Raw genomic sequence first — 23,949 nt, forward strand, 5'->3', positions numbered from 1 at the left:
TCCTAATGTGATGACTTTTGACATAAAACTGTGGTTAGCAGAGCAAGGTATAGGGTGCGGAAATTCCAGACGGGTGCCCATTGTGTCAAGAACAGGTGGGCTCCAGAATAAATCATCAAGCAGGAAATATGATTCTAATAGAGTCGGCTTAAAAAATATCACTTTGTCTGATGTGTCAAAATGCAGCCTTGAATAGTCAGTGCTACGAATTAACTCGTGTATCTACATTAACGGGGTGGGAGCAGGTCACGATTTTATTTCATAATGTGTTGAATGGCACTTAAAATAAGACAAGCATTGAAGATCAACCCGAAACCAGTAATTTCTTAATGCCTGAATTTATCACGGTAGACCGTAGAGTCCTTATGCTTTTTCTGTATTTACTTTTATGTTTTTTAATAATTCAAGTGGCCTCTTGTGAATACATTCAAAACATATTCAGTATTTGGTCACACTTTCTCTTTTCCTTAGTATGCATACAAACATTCCCATTGTGTATTCATTGCTTTATAATTTGTGTAAGTTTTGATGACTACACAGCTTGGCTACAGCTCTGCACTTTGAGCCTACCCAGACACCCTGCCTCGGCTGTGACTCAGTGCTGACCGACTGTGAAGAAACTCCCCTTTGAAGATCGTAATCCTAGACCAAAAGCAATAGCGAAGCAATACATCAGATAAAAGAATTGTCATATACAAGTAGAAAGTAATGTGTAATACTATACAGATGTCCAACCATTTCAACAACTGCTTTTTAATTGTTTAGATAATTGTAGGGCATTTCAAGAAAGTGTGATGAAGGTATTAAAAGTAAACCATGAACATTAGAAACGTTATACAGACACCTATTACAATATTTATAGGAAGAACAGCACCAATTCCATCTCATCTGGAGACTGGTGATAGAAGGAACATTCAACTTTTGTTCAAAATTATACTTTTATAAAATGAGAAATCGAAAGAAACCGGTTCGAGGGGCTCTAGAAATGCTTCAGTTCTCAACAGAACAGGTGTTAATGTAGAGATGCAAACATACCACTTGCTGTGGCAGGAATCACGTGGCAATACAGAAGGGTTCGTTAATGGCCAGATGGATGGTAAATAAGGTCTTAGAAGCTGTCATCTGCATGAACAAAAGACACACAATTGATGGATGGAATGCAGAACAAATCAAAACATTCACCCCCAGTCAAGAGATCTGGGATTCTTTTGCTCACCATGCCACCCCAGTTCAGACCTGGCCATATGCAAATCAGTCTTGACCCTGTGCCTCATGGGAACAGTTCAGCCCGGACTGCCAAGCCAGGTCCTCCCTAGACCGGAAACAAGCATCCTAAGACCGGTTTCGGGGTTTCACCCCTCTTCAGCCAGGATAGCTTGATTCCAGTGGCACAGTGAGCCCAGGACCCATGTCTGGGTATACCTGGCGCACTTAGGGCGAGAAAGCAAAAGACACACAATTGACAGCCCATTCGCTGCTCCTGCCTCCCAGCTGCTCCTCCCTCCCACCTCCCCATATATATCCTGGCCGCTGCACGGCCGCGCCACTGGTGCACCTAGGGAAAGCACATCTGCGCCCGTCCGTACCTGGACCACGCCCAGTGCCAGGAAGCCTGACCCCCGCACACACCACGACGCCCGCCTCCGCTATGACTCCAGCACTCTCCACGCACTCAACACCGGACGATCTCGCACCTGCTGCCAGGCCGTCCCGAAACGCACCCAAGGACCCTTCTCCTGCTGGAACTGTAGCTTCACCAGCATCGGGCCCGCCAACCTGCCCAACATGGAAACCAACTTCCTCAGAGATGTATCCTGCTCAACACCTGCTCTGCCCGCAAACATGCCATCGAACTCTGGGACCTACTCGACACCAACGCCCCAGATGTCGCCTTCCTGACGGAGACCTGGCTGACCCCCTCCTCGGCACCCAACATCGCCATAGCCATCCCGGAAGGCTACAAGATCACCCGCAAGGACTGCACCAACGGAATAGAAGGAGGAATTGCCATTGTCCACAGAAACACTCTCAAAATCTCGACACACGCCGACGACACCCTCAGCATCGACGAACACCTGCACTTGCAGATCCACACTGACCCCAACACCACCCTCAGAGGCACCCTCATCTACAGACCCCCCGGACCCTGACTGCAGTTCAGCGACTCCATCACCGACCTCGTCAGCACACACGCCATCGCCTCCATGGACTACATCCTCCTCGGGGACCTCAACTTCCACCTCGAGAACAACAACGACGGCAACTCCTCCACCCTGATCGACAACCTCGCCAACCTCGGACTCAGACAACTCGGCACAGCACCCACTCACTCCGCCGGCCACACGCTTGACCCCATCTTCTCAGCGAGCACCCACATCTCCTTCGACCGCACCACCGAACTCCACTGGACCGACCACCGCTGCATCCACTTCACCTTCCGGAAACCCACCACTCACCACCGCACCCAGCAGATGCCTCGCCGCAGCTGGGGCAAGATCACCGAGGACCAGCTAACCGCCGCTCTCGCCTAGAGCCCACCCGCAGACCCGACCGACCCCGACACCGCAGCCCGCAGCCTCAGACAATGGATCAACGACTGTGCCAACACCCTCGCCCCGCTCAAGAAGCCCCCCCAACACCCACACCAGCAAGAGAGCCAGCTGGTTCTCCGAAGACCTCCAGGCCTCCAAGCAAACCTGCCGAAAACTAGAAAAAAACTGGACCCGCGAAAGAACACCGGAAAGCAACACAGCCCACAGGAACGCCACCCACCGACACCACCACCTCATTCGCCAAAAGGACTGCCTTCAGAGACCGCCTAGAAAACAATGCACACAACAGCAAAGAGCTCTGCAGCATCGTGAAGGAACTCTCCAACCCCAGCTCTAACACCAACGACATCCCACTGTCACAAGACCTGTGCGACTCGCTGGCCACCTTCTTCCATCGCAAGATTGCAGACATCCACGACAGCTTCGACGCCGTCACCACCCCGGCAACAACCGACACCCCCCCTCCCACGACCACCACCCTCACCCACCGCCTGCTCGCCTGGACCAACATCAACGACGACGACACCATCAAGATCATGAACACCGTCCACTCCGGATCCCCGGAAGACCCCTGCCCACACGACATCTTCAACAAAGCCATCAGCACCATCGCACCCCACCTTCGGAAAACCATCAACATCTCCTTCGAGACAGCGACCTTCCCGGAGAGCTGGATGCATGCAGAGATCAACGCCTTACTAAAGAAACCCAAGGCCGACCCCAAGAACTTCCGATCCATCTCCCTGCTCCCGTTCCCGGTGATGGTCATCGAAAAGGCCGTCAACAAACAACTGACCAGCTTCCTCGAAGAGAACAACATCTTGGACCCGTCCCAGTCCGGGTTCCGCAGCAACCACAGCACCGAAACTGCCCTCATCGCCGCCACCGACGACATCAGGATCATGCTCGACAACGGAGAAACCGCGGACCTCATCCTCCTGGACCTGTCAGGAGCTTTCGGCACAGTCTGCCACCGCACACTAAGAGCACGCCTTCACAACGCCGGAATCCAAGAGAAGGCCCTGGACTGGACCACCTCCTTCCTCTCCGGGAGAACCCAGAGCGCCCGCCTCCCCCCCCCCTTCCGCTCCAAAGCCACCGAAATCATCTGCGGCGTACCCCAAGGCTCATCTCTCAGCCCAACGTTGTTCAACGTCTACATGGCACCACTCGCCCACGTCGCCCGACAGCACGACCTAAACATCATCTTCTACGACACCCAGCTGATCCTCTCGCTCACCAAGGACCCCCACACCACCAAAACCAACCTCCACGAAGGAATGAAGGCCGTCGCCGACTGGATGAGGAACAGCCGACTGAAGCTGAACTCGGACAAGACAGAGGTCCTCATCCTCGGCTCCACCCCCTCGGCCTGGGATGACTCCTGGTGGCCGATGGCACTAGGAGCACCCCCTACACCCACCAACCATGCACGAAACCTAGGGATCATCCTCGACTCCACACTCTCCATGACAAAGCAGGTCAACAGCGTCTCCTCCTCCTGCTTCAACACCCTCCGCATGCTTCGCAGGATCTTCAAGTGGATCCCCACTGAAACTAGAAGGACGGTCACCCAGGCCCTCGTCAGCAGTAGACTGGACTATGACAACGCACTCTACACAGGAGCCCCGGTCAAACTCCTGAAACGACTCCAACGCATCCAGAACGCCTCCGCACGCCTGATCCTCGACATCCCCCGCTGCAGCCTCATCACACCCCACCTGAAAGACCTGCACTGGCTCCCCATCAACAAGAGGATAACCTTCAAGCTCCTCACCCACGCACACAAGGCACTCCACGACACCGGACTAGCGTACCTCAACAGACGACTCGGCCTCTACACCCCCCGCACACCAGCTCTGCTCTGCAGACCACGCCCTCGCCACCGTCCCCTGCATCCGAAGAGTGACTGCCGGTGGTAGATCATTCTCCCACCTCGCCGCCAAGACGTGGAACACCCTCCCCATCCGCCTACGGCAGACCGAAGACCTTCTAACCTTCAGGAGACTCCTCAAGACTTGGCTCTTCGAACAGTACAGCATTCCTCCCTCCAGCGCCTTGAGACCCTCACTGGTATGTAGTACGCTTTACAAATGCTATGATTGATTGATTGATTGATGGACGGAATGCAGAACAAATCAAAACATTCATCCCCAGTCAAGAGATCTGGGTTAAATCCATCATTCTTTTGCTCGCCATGCCACCCCAGTTTAGACCTGGCCATATGCAAATCAGTCTTGACCCTGTGCCTCATGGGAACAGTCCAGCCCGAACTGGCAAGCCAGGTCATCCCTGGACCGTAAACAAGCATCCTAGGACCGGTTTCGAGGTTTCACCTCTCTTCAGCCAGGATAGCTTGATTCCAGTGGCACAGTGAGCCCAGGACCCACGATGTGGGTCCCGTGCTCTCCATAGGTCCCGTGCTCTATTTGTTAGACCTGACATACTTGGCTTGGTATTCCCCCAAATGTTTTATCTTCACCCCTCCTGTTTTGTGGATTTGTTACAGCTTGCTTCAGTAGTCTGTGTACTTTAACAAAGCTCCCCAGTGCTAAATTGCTTGTGCCCTCTGCCTAAAACATGATCAAATTGGCTACACTAATTGACACATTTAATTTACTTGAAAGTCCCTACAAAATGGTCCTACATGTTCTCAGGGCCTGTAATTTAAATACTACTAGAGGGCCTGCAGCACTCATTGTGCCACCTACTAAAAGCCTTTTAAAAACATGTCTTAGGCCTGCCACTGCAGCCTGTAGTGCAGTTGTAAACTACAGTTTCAACCTGGCAAAATAAACGTTTTTAATACTTATTATTCACTGATAAGCTAGGCCCTAAAGACTTATAGGGTAGGGTGCACTGTATTCAAAAAGGTAGTCTCTGCGTACTCAAGATTTGCATGTCCTACATGTAAAACGTATCTGTCTCATTGACTAACATTGGGTTGCCGTAATACATTTAATAAGTGCCAACTTTGGATTGGGAGCAGAAAGAGGTATGCTGTTTAGACTCAAATGAATTGTAGTTTAAAATAATCTTCAATGCTGAAGTCAGATTTGGCATTTTTTGGTCCTAACCATTTTTGCCTCCTGCCAGTTTCCTAACTCACATGACTGTGAATGGCTCCACTGTTGGGGCTTATGTATTCCTCCCAGACAGTGACACAACGGGGACTAGTTGTGGGCATGATGGGCCATCCATAAAGTATGGACCTCATGCAGAATTTACCATCTTGTTTTACTATCTCTGCCAAAAACTCAGTCTTTAACAGATGTGACCATATGAATGAATGCATGAATGACTGACTTACGAGTGATTGGCTACTCGACCAAGTATTCCAGTGCTGGTCCATTAAAGGTCTGTCCACCGCCACAACTACCCTAATCCAAGGCAAAAAGATTGATTTTTAGTGGCTTCCTAAACAGGGACTCCTGGGAGCTAGCTCTCAAAGAGTGGGGAGCTAATTCCACTCATTACTCACCAGGAATGAAAAAGAGAGACCACAGCTCCCAACCCTACTGAATCTTGGCACCATGACCCACACAGCGAAGAGTGTGAGTACGGTAATGCTGGATTCTATTGATCATGTACTGTGGGCAGCCCTTTTAAAAGACCCGATGTATGAAAGTAAGAGCTTTGAAAAGAATTCTCTTAATAGGTAGGCAGTGCCGGTCTCACAGACTAAGCGACAGATTCCTATCTGTGAATATACAGAATGGGGCTGTATACTGTCTGAAGTTTATTTTTGCTCAGTTGCCTTGCATACCTATATTTAGGATGTTGACATAATCCAGTCTGGCAGTTATCAAGGCACAGACAACAGTCCTAAAGGCCGCTTGAGGGAGAAAGTCAATAAATTCCCCTATGGAATGAATCAAAGGAAAGCAGATTCCGGACGCAGACAGATTCTGGGGAAGAAAAGAGAACTACTTAATCCTCACGCCCAGGTTCTTGGCTACTGCGGTGGACAAAGGTTTAGAAGATAGATCTTTGGGACAGCAGGCCATAACCCAAAGGTCACTCACTTCCCCGAATAAAAGAATCAAATCTTTTTCTGCATTGCATTATAGATTATTCACCCGGAGCCAGTGAAGCACGTTTACCAAGGATGAATGTAAAGTGGTGCATATGTCTGTAGCAGAAGGGTCGAAAGTAAGGACTTGTCGCATAAGAGATGGTGACTCAATGAGTTTAGCTAGGGAGGGGCATATATATGTTAAATAGTGATAGTCTGAGAGGAGAGCCCTCTGGCCCCCCAAACACTACTTGTTAGACGAGACAGATGGAATCAGCCAAGGGCCCTGCTCTCTCCCTTCCAAGAAACGATTGAACCATCTTCAAAATCCAGCTCCGTCAAGCGCTGAAGCAGAATTGGATGAGAGGCAGTATCGAAATCTGTGGACAGATTGGGCAAGAGTAATGCAGCGCCATTACCTGCATCCAGAGTGAATCTGATAATCTCCACTACCTTAAGCAGGGCAGTTTCATGCTGTGCTGTGCTGTGGGCGAAGGCCCGACTGTGTGTAATGGAGGGGATTATTCTCCTCCAAATAACTGGATTTCCCGGAGAAGAGCTGCTCTAGCAAACAGAACACAGTCAATCCAGTCTATATCACTAATTACAGTGGATTAAGAGCATAGGGTGTCTGATTTAGAAACTTCTCTCAAATTAGATTTGTATTCTGAGCAGACAAGCTCCTGGGTATGTATATTTTGGTCTGTATCTTGGGGTTTCTTGGTAGCCGGGTAATCTTTGAGGGGGAGGGCGCGCCTGCAGATTGAAAGAGGAGTCCGTGGTTGCAGATGGTTACAGCCTGCTTGTGCTCTGCACCGGGCTGCCACAGTCTCCCCATCTCTGTCCTGTGAGGCATCTGGAAGACCTGACAAACAGCCTCAGCTTACTTTGATCCTAATCTAGTCGCTCTTGAGAGAAGTGCTGAGGGTCACTGTTAGGTCAATGAGCTGCACACTATCAGGGGAACGAGGTTTCTCAGAATGAAGATCATCCAGGGGCATTAATATTATTTCCGCCAATGTTGTAGTTTTGTAAACTCAACAAACTTTAGTGTTTCTTTCAAGTAAGTTGTCTGTCAGAAAAAAAAATCCGACCACAGAGGCTATCCAGCTTTCACCGTCTAACATGCATCAATGCCTAAATAAACACTGGCATGCAATCAATTCAACCAGATACGAGTTCCAAAACATTGCCTCCTCGCCCTTCTTCATTGAAGGTCCTGACGCGATGCGTCGCCCCTTGGCAGATCCCTCCTGTAGAACAGCGCTCTATGTCTGCCGCAGGCCTCTCCTCAATGGAATGTACCGAGAGTGGCTTCTGGTCAGCCATGCATTGGGCCAGTCGTGCATTTCTTTTGGCGTCTTTTGTGTAAGCATCAGCTCAAAATAACGCGGCGTCCGTGCAAGGTGTGCTGACGGCAGAGCACGGAGACACAGGGCAGTAAACGCCTCCTAGTATTTCGAGCTATGCGGTCAGTAAAACACGCACTAACGCCGAGATAGCTAATGCACGTGCTCAAGACTCAAGACACGCTTCTGCATCAGCACTGGGTAGAGGGCGGAATCATGAAACGGCCCCTGATTGGATGGCTGTTTTGTCTGTCTCAGGCTTCCGCTCTTGATTCTATGGCTTGACTCCCTATTCTTTTGTTTGTCCAGTTCAGGCGCCATTTTGAGGTGACAGTGTTCTAACTGGATGAGTTGTAACCCTTTCACTGCGGACTTGAGGGGACTCTTTATCTCTTTTCTATTTCCAATAGAAGTGCATCTTTTTTTTTACAAGGTCCCAACAGCAGCAGAATGCTGCCAGGCCACTTGCTTCCTTTGTTTGTGCCGCAGTGCACATTCTTTTAAGTTTTACTTCAACATTGATAAAGGTCTGTCAGCCATGTTGGATGGTAAATTAAAACAAATGTACAATTTTTTTGTAAAACTCGCAAAATGGCCACTGGTGGTTCACCAATGTCATTTTGGTGTTAGCTACTGCTAAAGAAAAACACCATTTACAGCAGTGGGCCTATTGGCTTTGCCAATGCTCGTTTATCCAGCGCTCTTCCACAAAGGTAGATCTAGCTAGAAAGAGAACTGCCATGCTCCTGACTCTACTGATAGGCAAGTGAGTATGGATCGTTTTGGAAAGTAATCATTTTGACATTCATCTTAACCAAATGCTATGGGGCTTGAGTAGTCACTGCGTATTTTCTTGTGCAACGCCACCCTAGGGATGCTCGACAGAGTTTACAATCCCGGTGCTTTTAGAAGACTATTGTATGGAATGTGTGACTATGAAAACCCTCATCTACCTTTCCTCCTCCTTTGCTAAGGTGTTATCTGCATCCGGTTTTGGTTGGGTTGTTGTTGCTAGAACAATTATGGGGCACAGCTCACACGCCTGATTGCAACAAGGCCATGTTGCGCAGGTGGTACGTTCATTCCAGCTGTTTTTTTTCCACGTTTCCCAGGCAAGTATCAATTCTCCAACTATAACAGCGATCTAAAATGGAGGGAAGCACTAGGTTGACTGAGGACAGTCACAGGCTGGTGCTCTTTCCTCTGTAGAGGTAAGAGCACAAGGGTGTCAGCATGACTGGTTCAACAGCACGGATGATGGACAACCCAAAGGAAAATGCAGAGTGGAAACGTGATCCCCCCGATAAGGATCGCACAGATTCAGAGACCTAAGGGTAAAATGATATAGATGCATGGTTTACAGAAGCACAGAGCAACATTAGCAACGTTCCGGGGATTGCTTTATTTTGTTTGTCGTTTTCCTGGAGTTAATGTGGAGCATGAAGGCTCCCTCAATCAATACAGCCATGAAGGCTCCCTCAATCAATACAGCCCAATAACTAGGACAAGGAAGAATCTGACAGAGCATCCTTGTAACTTCCACTTGGTGCCTATCATGAGCATGTTCAAGTTACTATCGATTGAGAGTGTATATCCACAGGGAAATACAGCGGTTATTATAGTTGGTTTCTACTATTACAAACTTATGCCCAGCCCCAAGATAAAATCACCACCAACCCTCTCCTGCATAAGTACCAATCTGGCGTCAGATCATGCTGCAGGAGAGAGAGATAGCGATCTTACAAATTGTGGACAACGCCCTCCTGGCCACAGATGAACACACCACCTGTCTGCTGATCCTGCTACCTCTAAGCCACCTTCGCACCATTAACTATTCTACCTTCTTCCAAACCTTGAAGTCTTGAATGGGATATACTGGCAACGTCCTTCACTAGTTCTCATCCTATCGATGCAACTGGCACTAGTATGTTCATTGTGCACCTCCAGATCCCTATAACATGCAGAGCCCCCAAGGTCCATCTTATAACGTGTCATTTTCACCCTATATATGGAACCCAATGGAGTTCTACTCCGTGATAATTGCGTCACAGTTTAAACAATAAGCTGACATTACCAAACTTTACTTGAACTTCTGCTCCACTCGACACAACCAATGCCTCAAACCGTGCCTTACACCTCATCCAGACAAAAATGTACAGCACCTCCAAGACAAAACTCCTCCTATTTTCTAATAAAAACAAGCAATAACTAATCCAATCCTGGCTCAATACCATGAACCCTGTTGGCTTTGAACCCCAACTTTCACCCAATGCCAACTCACTTGGATTTATCCTCTACACCAATCTCCTCCTCAAGGAATGCATTACAAAAAAATAAAAACAGCCTGGTAACAGCTCTTATTACTAAAGAAAGTGAAATTGTTATTCCCAGAAAGGGAATATGGAATTCCTGTTTAAGTCTTATACTCTAGCATCTAAATAGTGACAAAGCTCAACTGCATGGCCTTTCAGACTCAGCAAAGCCACGTATAAGGGATTCCCACATGCCTTAGCAACTCTCATCCATGTCCTAAAGAAATGTGACCTGCAATCTACAATGTGACGAGTCAAATGACTGGACAACAGACAAAAAAATAACCAGAAATGCAATGCGGAACTGTATCATGTATGCAATGCTGTTGGAATACTCTTAACAAAAATGGTGTGTGCAAACATGAGAGTTGTTTGTATTAGGTTTGCATAAAAAAACCAATAAAAAGAAGGATAAAAATACAAAAAAAGATCACTCCCATACTGACAGAGCTCAACTGGCTCACTTACGACATTATCGTAAAAACACAGCTGCATCATTTACAAAGCTGTCCTGACCAGCACCTCTGCCTAGATGGCTAATATGCTCAACATCTTTGGTGCCCCTTATCACACCTGCAGCTAGGACATCATCAGACTGGAGACAAAGATGTGCAAGAAAAAAAAAACAAGACAATAGGCCTTTTTCATCAATGCACCCATGATCTTGAACAACATATCTGTGTCCAATAAGACCACCCCAACCCTGCTGTAGTTTAGAAAAGAAATTAAATGGCACCTTTTTAGAGATTGTTGACAGTATCTTTGCATTTCACCCTGTACAGCACTCTGATGCCTTTTCGCTAGATTTGCACTGCACAAACACACCCACATACATACATACATATATACATACATACATACATGCATAGCTCTTCAACTATCTGACTTGCTTGGCAGGCTGTGACCATCTATAAACTACTACAAGCTCTGGGATTAGCAGTCAGAGGGGCTACATACATGTTAAATAGAGCGGGGCTTAGACAGGAGCACTGCGGTACCCCCTTGTCAATCAGTATAGTGTGATCCTTGAAAGTGTCCAAAGAGATAGTCTGAATCTGTTTTTTTAAGAAATCTTGAAACCAATGCAATGCGGTGATATAAATGCCAATCTTATACAGCCTTTGAATCAACCTAGAGTGGGACACAGTATCAAAGACTGCATATAGATCCAACAGCACCAGCGTAGATGGAATGCCTTTGTCCAGCCAGAGTCTTATACAATCAGTAACCACAACCAAGGCAGTCTCAGTACTATAAGAGATGCTGAACCCAGATTGTGATGGGTTCAGGATATTATTATCCTCAAGATAGGCTTAGAGTTGAGTATTTATTATACCTTCTAGTGATTTGCCCAGGAGCAGAAGCAGCATGATGGGGCGGTAGTTTGCTAGAATCAACGCTGGCCTTTTTCTGTATAGCTACCACCTGTTGCCAAGTGCCAGGAATACTATCCATGTCCACGGATAGATTGAACAGTGCCTGAACAGCGGATGGTAACTGGTGCAAAAGTAAGGCTGAAATCCATGGAGGACAGAGATCCAAAGGTGATCTGGATATGGATTTTCCTAGTATCTTTTGAGTCTGCTCAAGAGAGAAGGGTGCAAACTTTTCTAAACTGCAGGTATTGTTCCGGGGGAGGGGGGAGTTATAGTTAAGCACCTCAGCAGACCAACCTGTAGCAGTGGTAAATTTCAGATACATTTGGTTAATTTTGTCCTCGAAAAAGTCAGCTACAGAATTACACAGGTCTTGCGAAGCTAGAATAGACTAGGAGCTGGTGGAAGGGTTTACAAAACCGTTGAGTATTCTGAATAATTCTTTACCACTAAAGATGGCCAAGGGGCCTTCTTTAGGCCTTCCCACCCATTCCTTTGATTCCGAGAGTATTGACAAGAGTCCAGAGGAAGTCAACAGAAATAATTATTGTGCTCCAGACAAGAAGATCTAGATTTCCGCTCCATCGGAATCTAGATGTGGATCAGGAATGGATCGTTCTTTTGAATCTGTCTCCCCTGAGTCACCCTCTTCTGTCGGTTGCCACCCTCGGCTGGCTAAGACTGTCGAGTTGGAGGTGGAGACAGAGGTTTTCTTGAGTAAGGATCTTTCCAGTTCTGTTTCTAGTTCTCTGCAGACCTCGAGAAGAAGTTCCACATATAAGGCATTTTGTCATCATTGGGCTTCTTTTGGTAATTAGTGTAGGTCTAAAGATCTTTTTTCAGTACAGAGGAGAAGAAAGTCCTCTAGCAAACTAGAGAACATTCTTCAATTCCCTCAGGATGGCTTCAACAAGAATTTCTCTTTATTCACACTTAAATTGCAGCGGTCTTCTATTAGAGCATTTAAATATCCCCTGAATAACCCTTGTTCAAATGGGCCACTGATTACAAAGCTTTTTAGAGGATTTGAACTAATAACACAAATGATTAAATCCCCTTACCCTTTCAGGGATCTACATTTGGCTTTAACATTTATTTTTTTTGAACACTTGAAGAAGGTTTCTGTAAAAAGTCTTACTGTCAGAGTGTTTTTCTAGCAGCCCAAACTATGGCAAGGAGACTGTTGGGAGCTGGGTGCCCTTGTGTGTTGCCACCTCTTTTTAAAGATTCTTGAGGATCAGAGTGCTCTTTCTTTAGGCCCAAAATGTCTGCCTAGGGTATATACAACCTTCCCCAGAAATCAGGAAAGCATTATCCCTTCATTTGAGTCAAGCTCATCCTCAGATATGGACCCTTTAATTCATCTCATGGATGTTGTGAGAAATGTAAAAAGGTACCCAATGAGAACAGCAGACTTTGGGAGATGTATCTTTAATTTCTTTACCATATCAAGATTTTGGAAATGAGCTCCCAGGTGCAGTTACACCTTATCCCACTAGAGGGCTGACAGCTTCTTGGGCAGAATGGGCTGGGGTATCCATTGTAGATATCTGCACAGCAGACACCTGAGCTTCCAATTCTACATTCTTTTCACATTATAGGCTAAAAGTAGCTTAGGGTTCTGAGTTATATTTTGGGTCAGGAGTTCTTGTGAAGACAATGTCTGCATAGCAATGGTTCCATTTTGGTTTCTTTCTATTTCTGTGTTAATTGGAATATGTTTTTGCACTTTCGGTTCTGCTTATCACACCTGTTGGCTGTAGACTTGACGAATGGCTATCTGGGTTCTGCTCTGAGTGGGATGTATTATTTTTTATTTCTGACTCTTCTATAAACTCCTGACAAAGGCATACTGAGTGACTGAAAGGATAAATGAGACACATTCACTCACTGGAGTAAGTACTGGGACGAGGAAGGATGACTTGGAGTAGTGAAGATTACCAGCAAAAAATCCCGTCAATATTGTAAACTAGGAATATGTTTGTAAGAGGGCGTTGGATAACTTAATCGCTTTCATTTACACAGAGAAAAATGAAGCATTTGAAAAGAGGATGATGTTCTGCATGCATGAATAGATTTCCAAGATATGATTTTACATGGATATCTTTTAGCGGTTTTAATATTTCCACTTAATCTATAGAGTCATAAACCTAGTGTCAGAGGGCAGAGTTCTGTGTCCTCAAAAGTAAAAAGCACTGGCCAAGTCAAAGAGGTTGATGTTTGTGTTGTGCGGATCAGGTATGGACTTTAGTAACCACTGGGTAATCAATTTGCCATCTATCCAGCTCACATTTACAGATATGTCTAAAGGTATAAACTCATAAACATACTATTGGAATGGCATTGGAATTATATCTTTAACATGTTGCACTCCTACATTTTATACTCAAACAACTTACCCATTATCAATACCATTCAGCCCAAGTTTCTTGCCCATGTCTCCAACCATCACACCTGGCATGGTAAGAAGTGTTTTTGGATCTCTGATCTATGAACAAACATAAACAATGTAGAACTAAATGTGGGTACAATAATTGCAAAAGGTGCCAAATGCACATACCAATTAATTCAAGTAATTTTTTTCATCTAATCAAGTAACTGAAGAATAAGTCTCCAGTAAGTATATGAAATAAAAGAATAACATCTATTTAAACAATAATTTTTAAGGTGCTTAACAGAGTTGCAGAAGTACAACATTGCAATAGAATTGAATAATGTGCGACAGCAGTGCCTACAATTCAAAATATTCAAACCACTGCTACTCACCGCCTAGATATGGGTATATAAACAGGACTCCACTGAAAACCGAGGAAGATGTCAGTCTGATTGGAAGATATCCCATTTTCATCCCCATTCGGATGGGCACAGGGCTATGGTTGAACTTGTTAATGAGATCATGGAGTCCACACTACTGTTGCTTTATAAAATGGGTCAGGAACAGCCCTTCCTCGCATTTCATTCTCAGGGTAGAGAGGACGAGCAATCTGAGGAAGGGAATGTGAGGTACAGCTTGGGAGCAGTGAAGTCAGTGACTGTGAGATATGTAAGCATTCTAATTGGTTTAGGACAAGGCTAACTTCCCACCTGTCACATTCAGTGTATGTCTGGGGAGGGTATTGTTGGTCAAACAGCACCACTTTCTGCTGTTCTATGTCTACATTAAAGCACCTCACCTGTTGCATGGTGTAGATCCAGCTGGAGGGATTACCCTTGTAGATCCCACAGAGATGATCATACATCGGTCAGAGTTGAGAACGATGATATATATTCACAAGTCTATCATGCAATTTTCTGCTACATCCACTACATGTGGCACTCCTTCAAGATCAATGCCACACAAGTGGAGCACTCCTCTGAACCTGCCACAAAATACCAAATACTTTTCATGAAGGACAGACTGCAAACCAACAACCTACCAGCCAAGAACTACCACCAAGAAAACGGCATGTGTCTGCAAGTGCAACTCTGTCAATCATAAAACTCTCTACTTCACCTTATGCACAACTATAAGTTTGCTGTGAACTGACAGGAGCAAATATCCAAGCCTTATGCATGATGCTCAGTACTGTCCACATATGCCACACAATATCAACCATGCACAGCAAACATTTTACTTGACAACCTATAAGTGCTTTGTGGTTTTATAAGTAGCATGAAGCACTACATAAGTCTTCCAATACAAAAACCTACAATTCCAGAGAAGTTCTTCTGCCTTTTCATGCCCAACTTTCCCTGGATTCTGAAGGCAAGAATCACTGGTCAGATCATTAAGGACTGGTTAAAATTGATTGTTATGCTGACTGCATACCAGACAGCTTTCCCATCTGTTACATTGCCTCTTAGACCAGTAGGAACACAGAAAGTAGGGAATAACTGGGTTTCACTAGAGCGAGAGGAAGCCTAATGTAAAAGAAGGAATGCGTTGGATGCTTTTGCCTCATTCAACAACTACAACTGGTTTCAGGAAAGTGGGCTTAGGAAGCGGTATTTGCAGGCTATCATGTTTACCATTGACTAGGAAAGCTTGCACTTCCATACATGACTAAGGCAAGAGACCACTGCCTGGGGCACTGGACAACAAATAGTCAATCCACTCACAGCGATACAGGTTAAATGTCTGGTGCCCATACAACAATAGTCTGCGGATAGTAGGAACTGCCACTGTATAGCCTGATGTGATGGGTCATGAGCCAATCTCACAGATTGGGTACCATTTAGATGTCCCCAGACATCAGAGCTCTGCAAAAACAGAACAACAAAAGGATGGAGCCCTTCCAGTGAACTAGTAATGGGGGAATACAGGGATAGTCAGAATACCTGACGGTGTAGGATGGTATATCACTCCCAAGCCATGCAGAGTACTTCTGGCCCATTAATTTAAACTTGTCTGATCTTAGGAGTGCCATAATAATGTAGGCTTAGTAGTAGAGTACAGGCTGCATGAAATCAGTACTACCCTCTGTTAAAAACTATGAAGTGTTTAACAAGAAGGTAACTGTAAGAAATTGGAGTATTATGGGAGTGATAACCTACCTCAAATAATAATCTCAATCCTTCTCAGTGTGAACCACACATGCCACAAAATAAACCTGTGCTTAACCCTCTGGTAGTTCAGCACACAGAAGTCAGGGTTAACTTAGCGGCTATGTGTAAAGAATTTATGCAGCACTTGAACAGTAATAAAGTGAAAACACACACCAGAAAAAACCCAACTGCAATGGAGCATGGTTTGGATGCAAGGACCACTTTAGTCCCAATCCAAGAGTTACCTTGACACCTAGAAGACATGCTGTGGGGCAAGGCACCAGTCTGTATCCGAAGACGGATTCGTCAGCAATGGGGAGACACTGGATGAGGTCTCACTGAAGCTGTTGACGTAGGCGGGAAAGACCAAATACCGTTGCTGGGAGGTCCTGCTGAACTGAATTTGCAGTGGAGAAGAACCGCAGATTGGCTTGCAGGTAAGTCTGGTCCCCGACAGAAAATTTGCAGAAAAGTTTCTAAGTTCCATCTTTCAGGCTTAGGCAGGAGTAGAACAATCTACCACCAATCCAAGCATCCAAGACCTGAAGGAAACCACCTAGGGGTTAGGACTCAATCCAACAGAGGCTAGCAACAGGGTCCAGAGCAGTGCCAATAGGAACTGGTCAGCCAGGGTGTGGGCTTCTGGAAACTTGTTGTGTACCTGTAGCTCAAACAGCAGGTCAGCCAACTGACCCTTGGAGTCACTTCTGGGGCCCTGGGTTAAAGGAAAGCAGGTCCAGTCTCCCTTCAAGGTATTCAGGACTGGGAGTGTTCTGTGGAGAGGTCTGTGGGGTCTACTTTTATGCCCAGAGCCAGCCTAGGAGTATGGCATAAGCCTTTGTCCAACCCCTAAACCACTTCTGGTCAGTTCCTCTACCCCCACTGGGTTAGGTGCAAACCTGATTGCAGAGGCAATGAGGAAGTAGGCCTAGGTGTGGACTTTATCTGGCAGTGACAAGGTAGGTATCCTTTAAAGATCAGGAAGGGGCAGGGTACAGACCGCTGGCAATCCTGTCAAGGGAGGAGTCCACCTACCCACTCCCAGGGCCCTTTGCCTACTGTCTGGGAGTAATACACACCTCTCCAAAGGGAAGTCATTAAGGGTCAGGTCACAGCTGGACACGGGCAGGACAGCTTTTTGGTTTCAAGCAGGGAAATTACAACTTTATAAAAGTACAATTTCCAAAATAGTAATATAAAATCTGAGTTGCCCATTACCTTGGACTTTAAATTGCTATTAAATGAGTCATTATTTATTGAGATTCTTAATGTATCGCTATGTTTACCATAACTTGCCCTTTGTATTTTTCTTATTATGTCTGTCCATTGTGCTTTTATGGTCATTAATTTGTACCGAATAAAGCTTGATTGAATTGAATTGAGTCATTAAATCATCTTTCTAGCAGCTCCCTAATGGAAACCAAGCAGTATATGTTGCTATAGTGTAACCCAGCGGCTTCCTATAGGAGAGCCTGCCTTGTCATAGTGAAAAAAGACTTGGAAGATTTTTCACTGCCTAGACATGGAAAGCTTTCAATATAAATATCCTACATTATAAATACCATGCACCCTGCTTTATGGGTATTTAGGGACTACCTTTGGCAAAAGGTTTATTTTGCCAGGTTGATATGCCAGTTTAAAACTGCATGCCAGGCTACAGGGAAAAGTCTAGAGACATGCTCAGAAGGTGGTACAATGAGTGCTACAGTCCACTAGTAGCATTTAATTTACATGCGTTTGGTACATGTGGTAGTTTATGTACAAATTATGTATATGGCAAATTTGCCATGTTTAAAAGGGTGCTCATGAGCACTTTATCTCTGCCTAGCAGGGATAACGTGCCAGGTCCTATGGCCAACAAAAACAGGTTAATTACATGAAGGAACACATCTGGGGAAATACCACACAAAAGATAGTTATTTCTAACGGTAACCAATAGCCAAAGTATGGAAAATCAACTGTGCCAACAGAGCTGTAAAGCAAATGCAGAAAGGATGCCTTTTAAGAATCACATATTTGAAAAATCAGATTATGCAGGGCATGTCCTCAATCTACAGTCCTTGATACTGCTTTTTAAAGGAATTAGACATGATTGACAATGGCATTATCAATCATACAGGTATTTAGTCTCAGCAATATTTACTTAACGTTTCCATGAAGGCATCTGAAAAAAATCTGCCTAACATTTGCTAGGCATATAGATTCAGTTTTTTCAAAGATATATACTTTTTCTTCGTTCTGCCAAGAGATTAGAATGAAATCTCTCAATGATACTGAGTTTGTGAATAGCATAAGATGTCCTAGGCACCTGCTTCTATTTAAAAAATATCAACTGTATCCTATGTTTCCAATTATTAGATGGCACCATGCACCAGGACATACATTTTAAGTTATGGCCTCTGCTTTTACATATCATTGCTTCAGGAGTTTAGCGTATTTTATTTTAAATAGAACCTAATCAGAATTACAAATTCCAGAATGCAATGATTTGTTACATAAAAAGGCGGGCTCCAAAAAGAGGTGTTGGGCTAACATGCAGCGTTTTGGTAATGCTGTATCTGGTCCTGGGGCATTCCTGTGACTCTGTGAGTTAGAAACAGCGCATAGCTTTAGATGCATATATAGCTTCACCTCGTCTTGCAAAGGATCTGATCACTGTGATCATTAGCCACCTCTTCAGATAAATTTAAAGAAGCAGGAGCATTTGTGGAGTAAATGACAGTTCCATAATGGGTCTCTCAGGTTTTTTTCTTGTATATTGGTATATATTCTGCACCATGTCTTCCAGATTAATTTGGAAACACTCAAGCATCCTCTTTGATGGTTATTTTGGACCATTAGACCTATGAGCTTTGAGTTTGGGTGCAAATTGCACTTAAGCCAGTTTTAGCAGTAACTTGCGTAAAGAGATGAGTACCAATCACGTTTACTCCTTGCTTGCAGTTCTACGTGGTAGTAGTTGAGTTGAAATTTGTGCTAGGCATACTACTATATAATTCCAGCTATTTAGAAAGCAGCTGAGTAAATAGTGACGCTTTTCTACTATTGGAACAGCTACTGATACAGGCTGCTATTTCGCCAATGGCTAAGTGAAGAATTAAGTTTTTTTGCTCCTTGCACAAGCACTGGCCACATTGTACATAATGTCTGCTACATAGTCAGGAGCTGCGTAAACAGAGAAGTTTATTTGCTGTTTAGATGACTGCCATTCAAATAGTAGTGTCTGCTATTTAACCAGCTGCTGCATAAATAATTACGTTTATAGGCTACTTGCACGGCTGCTGGCTAAACAGTACATCATTTCTTCTGTTTAGCTGGAATCAGCGTAAATAATTAAGTATCCAAATAGTACATAATGTCTTTTATTATCCAACAGTGAATGGTCTTTGAAATTTGTAAGGCCACCGCCCAAACAGCACATAATTTATAACCTACCTCAAATAATAATCTCAAAATATAAAGCCAATAAAGGTGGAAATAATGAAGATTACTTACTATTTGAATGGCCACACATAGCGTTTGCTATTTAGCTGTTGCGTTGGCCATTTGAATGTTAAAGTTTCTTTGCTATGTGCTCGACCTCTGACAAAACAGTACATACTATCTGCTATTTAGCAACAAGTTGGGTAAATAGTAAAGTTTAGATCATGCTCTGACTGTATAACGAATCCCTGAGAGATTTTTTAGGTCTCGTGCCTAGCGATGAAGTGCGCAGACCTGCTTGCGCAGCTAGAGTCCTTTTGTCCGGTGTTTTAAAAGGAAGCCTGGAATCGCAAATGCTCGTGCGTGTGCTTTTCCTTTTGGCTTCCGCGATTGGCCTTTGCATGCGTGTTTTTCACAAAGATGGCACGCAATAGGCCAAAGGCGGGCCCATTTCTCCGCCCATGGCCTATTGGTGTCTATTATGCGCACCAAAGGCCATGTGGTTTCAATAATCGTGCCCAGACACGGGCGAGATAATTGAAAACACATGTTTCGCTGTGGCGCGCGCGCACCACTCGCTGGTGTGTCTTTTTTTTTTACAATAGCGATCACTTTCGCGATCACTTTCAGTGCCGCTTGTTTCTAGATAGTATCTGAAATAAGTTTCGCAGCTGCTTTTAAAAGTGTTGAAGTATTGAAGTATTATGCATTGCACTATGTCCACACAGTATAAAAATGTCTGCCCCATCTTTAGGCCGCTCCTCGGACCTCTGAGTCTGCTGTTTTCTGCTGACTGTCTTTGGCATGGATGTACGGAGGAATGTTTGATTACAGTGTAACAGGTTTGGTGGCGAACTCCAGATAAATGTACACCATGCACGCAAAATGTTCCTTTGGGCATTCAGTTCAGCTACTTGCAGCGGTGGAGGGCTCTGCTCTTTGATGTACTTCCTGACGGACTGCTAAGTTTGAAGTGCCTGTCGGGCACAGGTTGCAGTTTTGAAACTTTCTTAGATTTTTCACTGAGGAACAGTGCCGATGCCAACAATGGGAATAGCACTGATGATCCCAATGGGACCAGTGCCGATGCCAACAATGAGAATAGCACTGATAATCATGGGACTAATGCCCATGACATCAATGAGAATAGCGCTGATGATACCAATGGGACTAGTGCCAATACCAACAATGAGAATAGCACTGATGACAATGGGACTAGAGCCGATGCCAACAATGAGAATAGCACTGATGATAACAATGGGACTAGTGCCCATGATAACAATGAGAATAGCGCTGATGATACCAATGGGACTAGTGCCAATGCCAACAATGACAATAGCACTGATAAGCATGAGACTAGTGCCCATGACAACAATGAGAATAGCGCTGATGATACCAATGGGACTAGTGCCAATGCCAACAATGAGAATAGCACTGATGATAACAATGGGACTAGTGCCCATGACAACAATGAGAATAGCGCTGATGATACCAATGGGACTAGTGCCCATGACAACAATGAGAATAGCACTGATGATACCAATGGGACTAGTGCCGATGCCAACAATGAGAATAGCACTGATGATAACAATGGGACTAGTGCCGATGCCAACAATGAGAATAGCACTGATAACCATGGGACTAGTGCCCAAGACAACAATGAGAATAGTGCTGATGAAGCCAATGGGACTAGTGCCCATGACAACAATGAGAATAGCACTGATGATACCAATGGGACTAGTGGCGATGCCAACAATGAGAATAGCACTGATGATAACAATGGGACTATTGCTCATGACAGCAATGAGAATAGCACTGATAACCATGGGACTAGCGCCCATGACAACAATGAGAATAACGCTGATGATACCAATGGGACTAGTGCCCATGACAACAATGAGAATAGCACTGATGGTACCAATGGGACTAGTGCCGATGCCAACAATGAGAATAGCACTGATGATAACAATGGGACTAGTGCCGATGCAAACAATGGGAATAGCACTGATGATAACAATGGGACTAGTGCCCATGACAACAATGAGAATAGCACTGATAACCATGGGACTAGTGCCCATGACAACAATGTGAATAGTGCCAATGATACCAATGGGACTAGTGCTCCTGACAACAATGAGAGTAGCACTGATGATAACAATGGGACTAGTGCCGATGCCAACAATGAGAATAGCACTGATGATAACAATGGGACTAGTGCAGATGCCAACAATGAGAATAGCACTGATGATAACAATTGGACTATTGCTCATGACAGCAATGAGAATAGCACTGATAACCATGGGACTAGCGCCCATGACAACAATGAGAATAGCCCTGATGATAACAATGACTATAGCTCTGATGATAACAGTGGGACTAGTGCTAACGAGAACAATGAAAATAGCGCTGATGATAACAATGAGACTAGTGCCGATGACAACGAGACTAGTGCCGATGACAACAATAAGAATAGCGCTGATGATAACAGGACTAGTGCAGATGGCAAAACTGCATGATTAAGAGACTGTTACTCAGGGTCCGCACTGCTCATTCATAGGAGACACTGTCCTGGGCTCACATGCCTCTCAGCAGTGTGCACACTGGTCTTTAACCATATTCCTCCAACAGATTCTAGCACATTATTACAGGTTAATACGTTCCTTGTGAGGCCTCCTGACTCCTGCTGTTGGGATTTAAGTTCTGCCACTATGTTGATTATAATTCCAGTGCTGGAGCATTGTGCTTTTGGTAACACGGAGCCATCTCGTGCCTTACGGGTACTTGTTTGTTTTTGTGAGTAACGTTAAAGGAGCCAGTGTGCGCTGTGGAAAGGGCTTTTCGGTAACAACAAGCATTTGCAATGCAATAGTTCTCGTTGTTTATGTACGATGGCCTAGCAAGGTAAGTTCTTACTTCATGCAGCTGGCCTTATCTGAATGGTACCCGTTTGAATCCCCACACACCCAACTCTCTGGGATTGCACAGGTATGGTGGCATAGATTTTAACGATCTAGTTTACCACATAAGTGAACTTATGATAACCGTACTCTTCATTTAATTTCATTGGGGAATTTCTTAAGTCGATTAAAATTGAAAGGCTGAAACGGCGACGCTGACGAAAGCAGGAAACCTAATGTGCGAAGATTGGAGCACTTTAAAGAAACACTTGCTGAGAGCTGACCCAAGCTTGGGGCAAAGTCAGAACCTCAAAAAAGTTCTTCTGATTAGAGACTTAAATATTATGCAGTCGATATATGGCGCGGACACTTAATTGCTTTGGTTTTCAGGGCACAAGTTGGAAATCCGGCAAAATCTATCGGACCTTCGATTCTTTGTACGGCGGCCAATTCAATACTTTCATCTCTATTAACACAGTATTGGCAGCACCACATCTTGCTTAACCGTTTAATTGATAAGGAGCATTAATTTTTTTCGTTGTGCAGCACAAGACTAAAAGTATTAGATGTGTGGCAGACTGTATGTAGAATTATTTCATGTGTAATCAAGTAAAACATTTGCCAAACTATAATCAGAACAGGAAATGCTGCTCCCTGGTGCAGCTCACAATGAAAAATTCGAACAAGAGCACAGGTTTGGATGCGGAAAAGAGCTAAGTGCCCACTTTAACGCCTATATTTCATTAAACACACGTTCTTGTATAACTACGCCATCATTATGACAAAATATAATAGCCATTGTAATGCCACAGCTGGGTCCAGCAAAGACCCTTTAAGAACTCGTCAAACAACATCGAAATGATGCTCTAGTAGTCTAGTTCTTTGTAATTTAATGTGACGCACATGTAACTACAAGCTAGAGCACCATCTAGCGGCACTTACTGATATTACATTGCTCTGGTAATGAAGCATTCAAAATAGGAATTTTAGTATAGCCGACTTAAACGATTTTTTGCAAAAAAAAACAATGAGGAGTGTGGGTTACAGAAAACAACACAGACTAGAGGGAGGAGGAAGAAAGACAATCTTGACTCCAGTTCTTAACATACCTTTTGTCCCCACCCGTAAAAGGTTGTCACTGGACACCGATTATATGGTATCAGCAAACATTTTTTACTTTCCTAAAAAGTACACTTTCCTAGTCATGTCTCGAACGTGTCTCTCCCAGCCTCACTCATCGTCCCTGCCCGTTGCAAGACTGCCTGTGCCGCCCGTGGTTTTCTGCCCACACTGTGGATCACACTGTAGGTACAGCAGTCCACAGATAGCATCTTACTCCCAGTCCATGGGTGCATTTTCGACCTACATCATATAATGGAGACTTGTAGTCAAGTTAAATATGTCAGGCTTGGATAAGACAATTTAGTCACTTTACTCCTGTCCAGAGAGTTCTAATGGCAGCAAAAGAGACGGGACAAACGTTGGGGGATCACACCAGAGA

At 44.8% G+C, this 23,949-nt stretch overlaps 1 protein-coding gene across 2 annotated transcripts in view; it reads right to left on the reverse strand.

The window, feature by feature from the left end:
- ACOX3 (acyl-CoA oxidase 3, pristanoyl) overlaps positions 1-23,949 on the reverse strand; it is a 409,344-nt gene that overhangs the window by 252,037 nt on the left and 133,358 nt on the right. For both annotated transcript variants that reach the window (XM_085642483.1, XM_085642482.1), the window contains one exon: positions 14,004-14,092. In XM_085642483.1, coding sequence (XP_085498609.1) covers positions 14,004-14,092 — 89 coding nt within the window. The remainder of the gene's footprint in view (positions 1-14,003; positions 14,093-23,949) is intronic.

This window comes from Triturus cristatus, chromosome 2_2 (assembly GCF_964204655.1).
Source record: "Triturus cristatus chromosome 2_2, aTriCri1.1, whole genome shotgun sequence".
NCBI classification, from domain to species: Eukaryota; Metazoa; Chordata; class Amphibia; order Caudata; family Salamandridae; genus Triturus; species Triturus cristatus.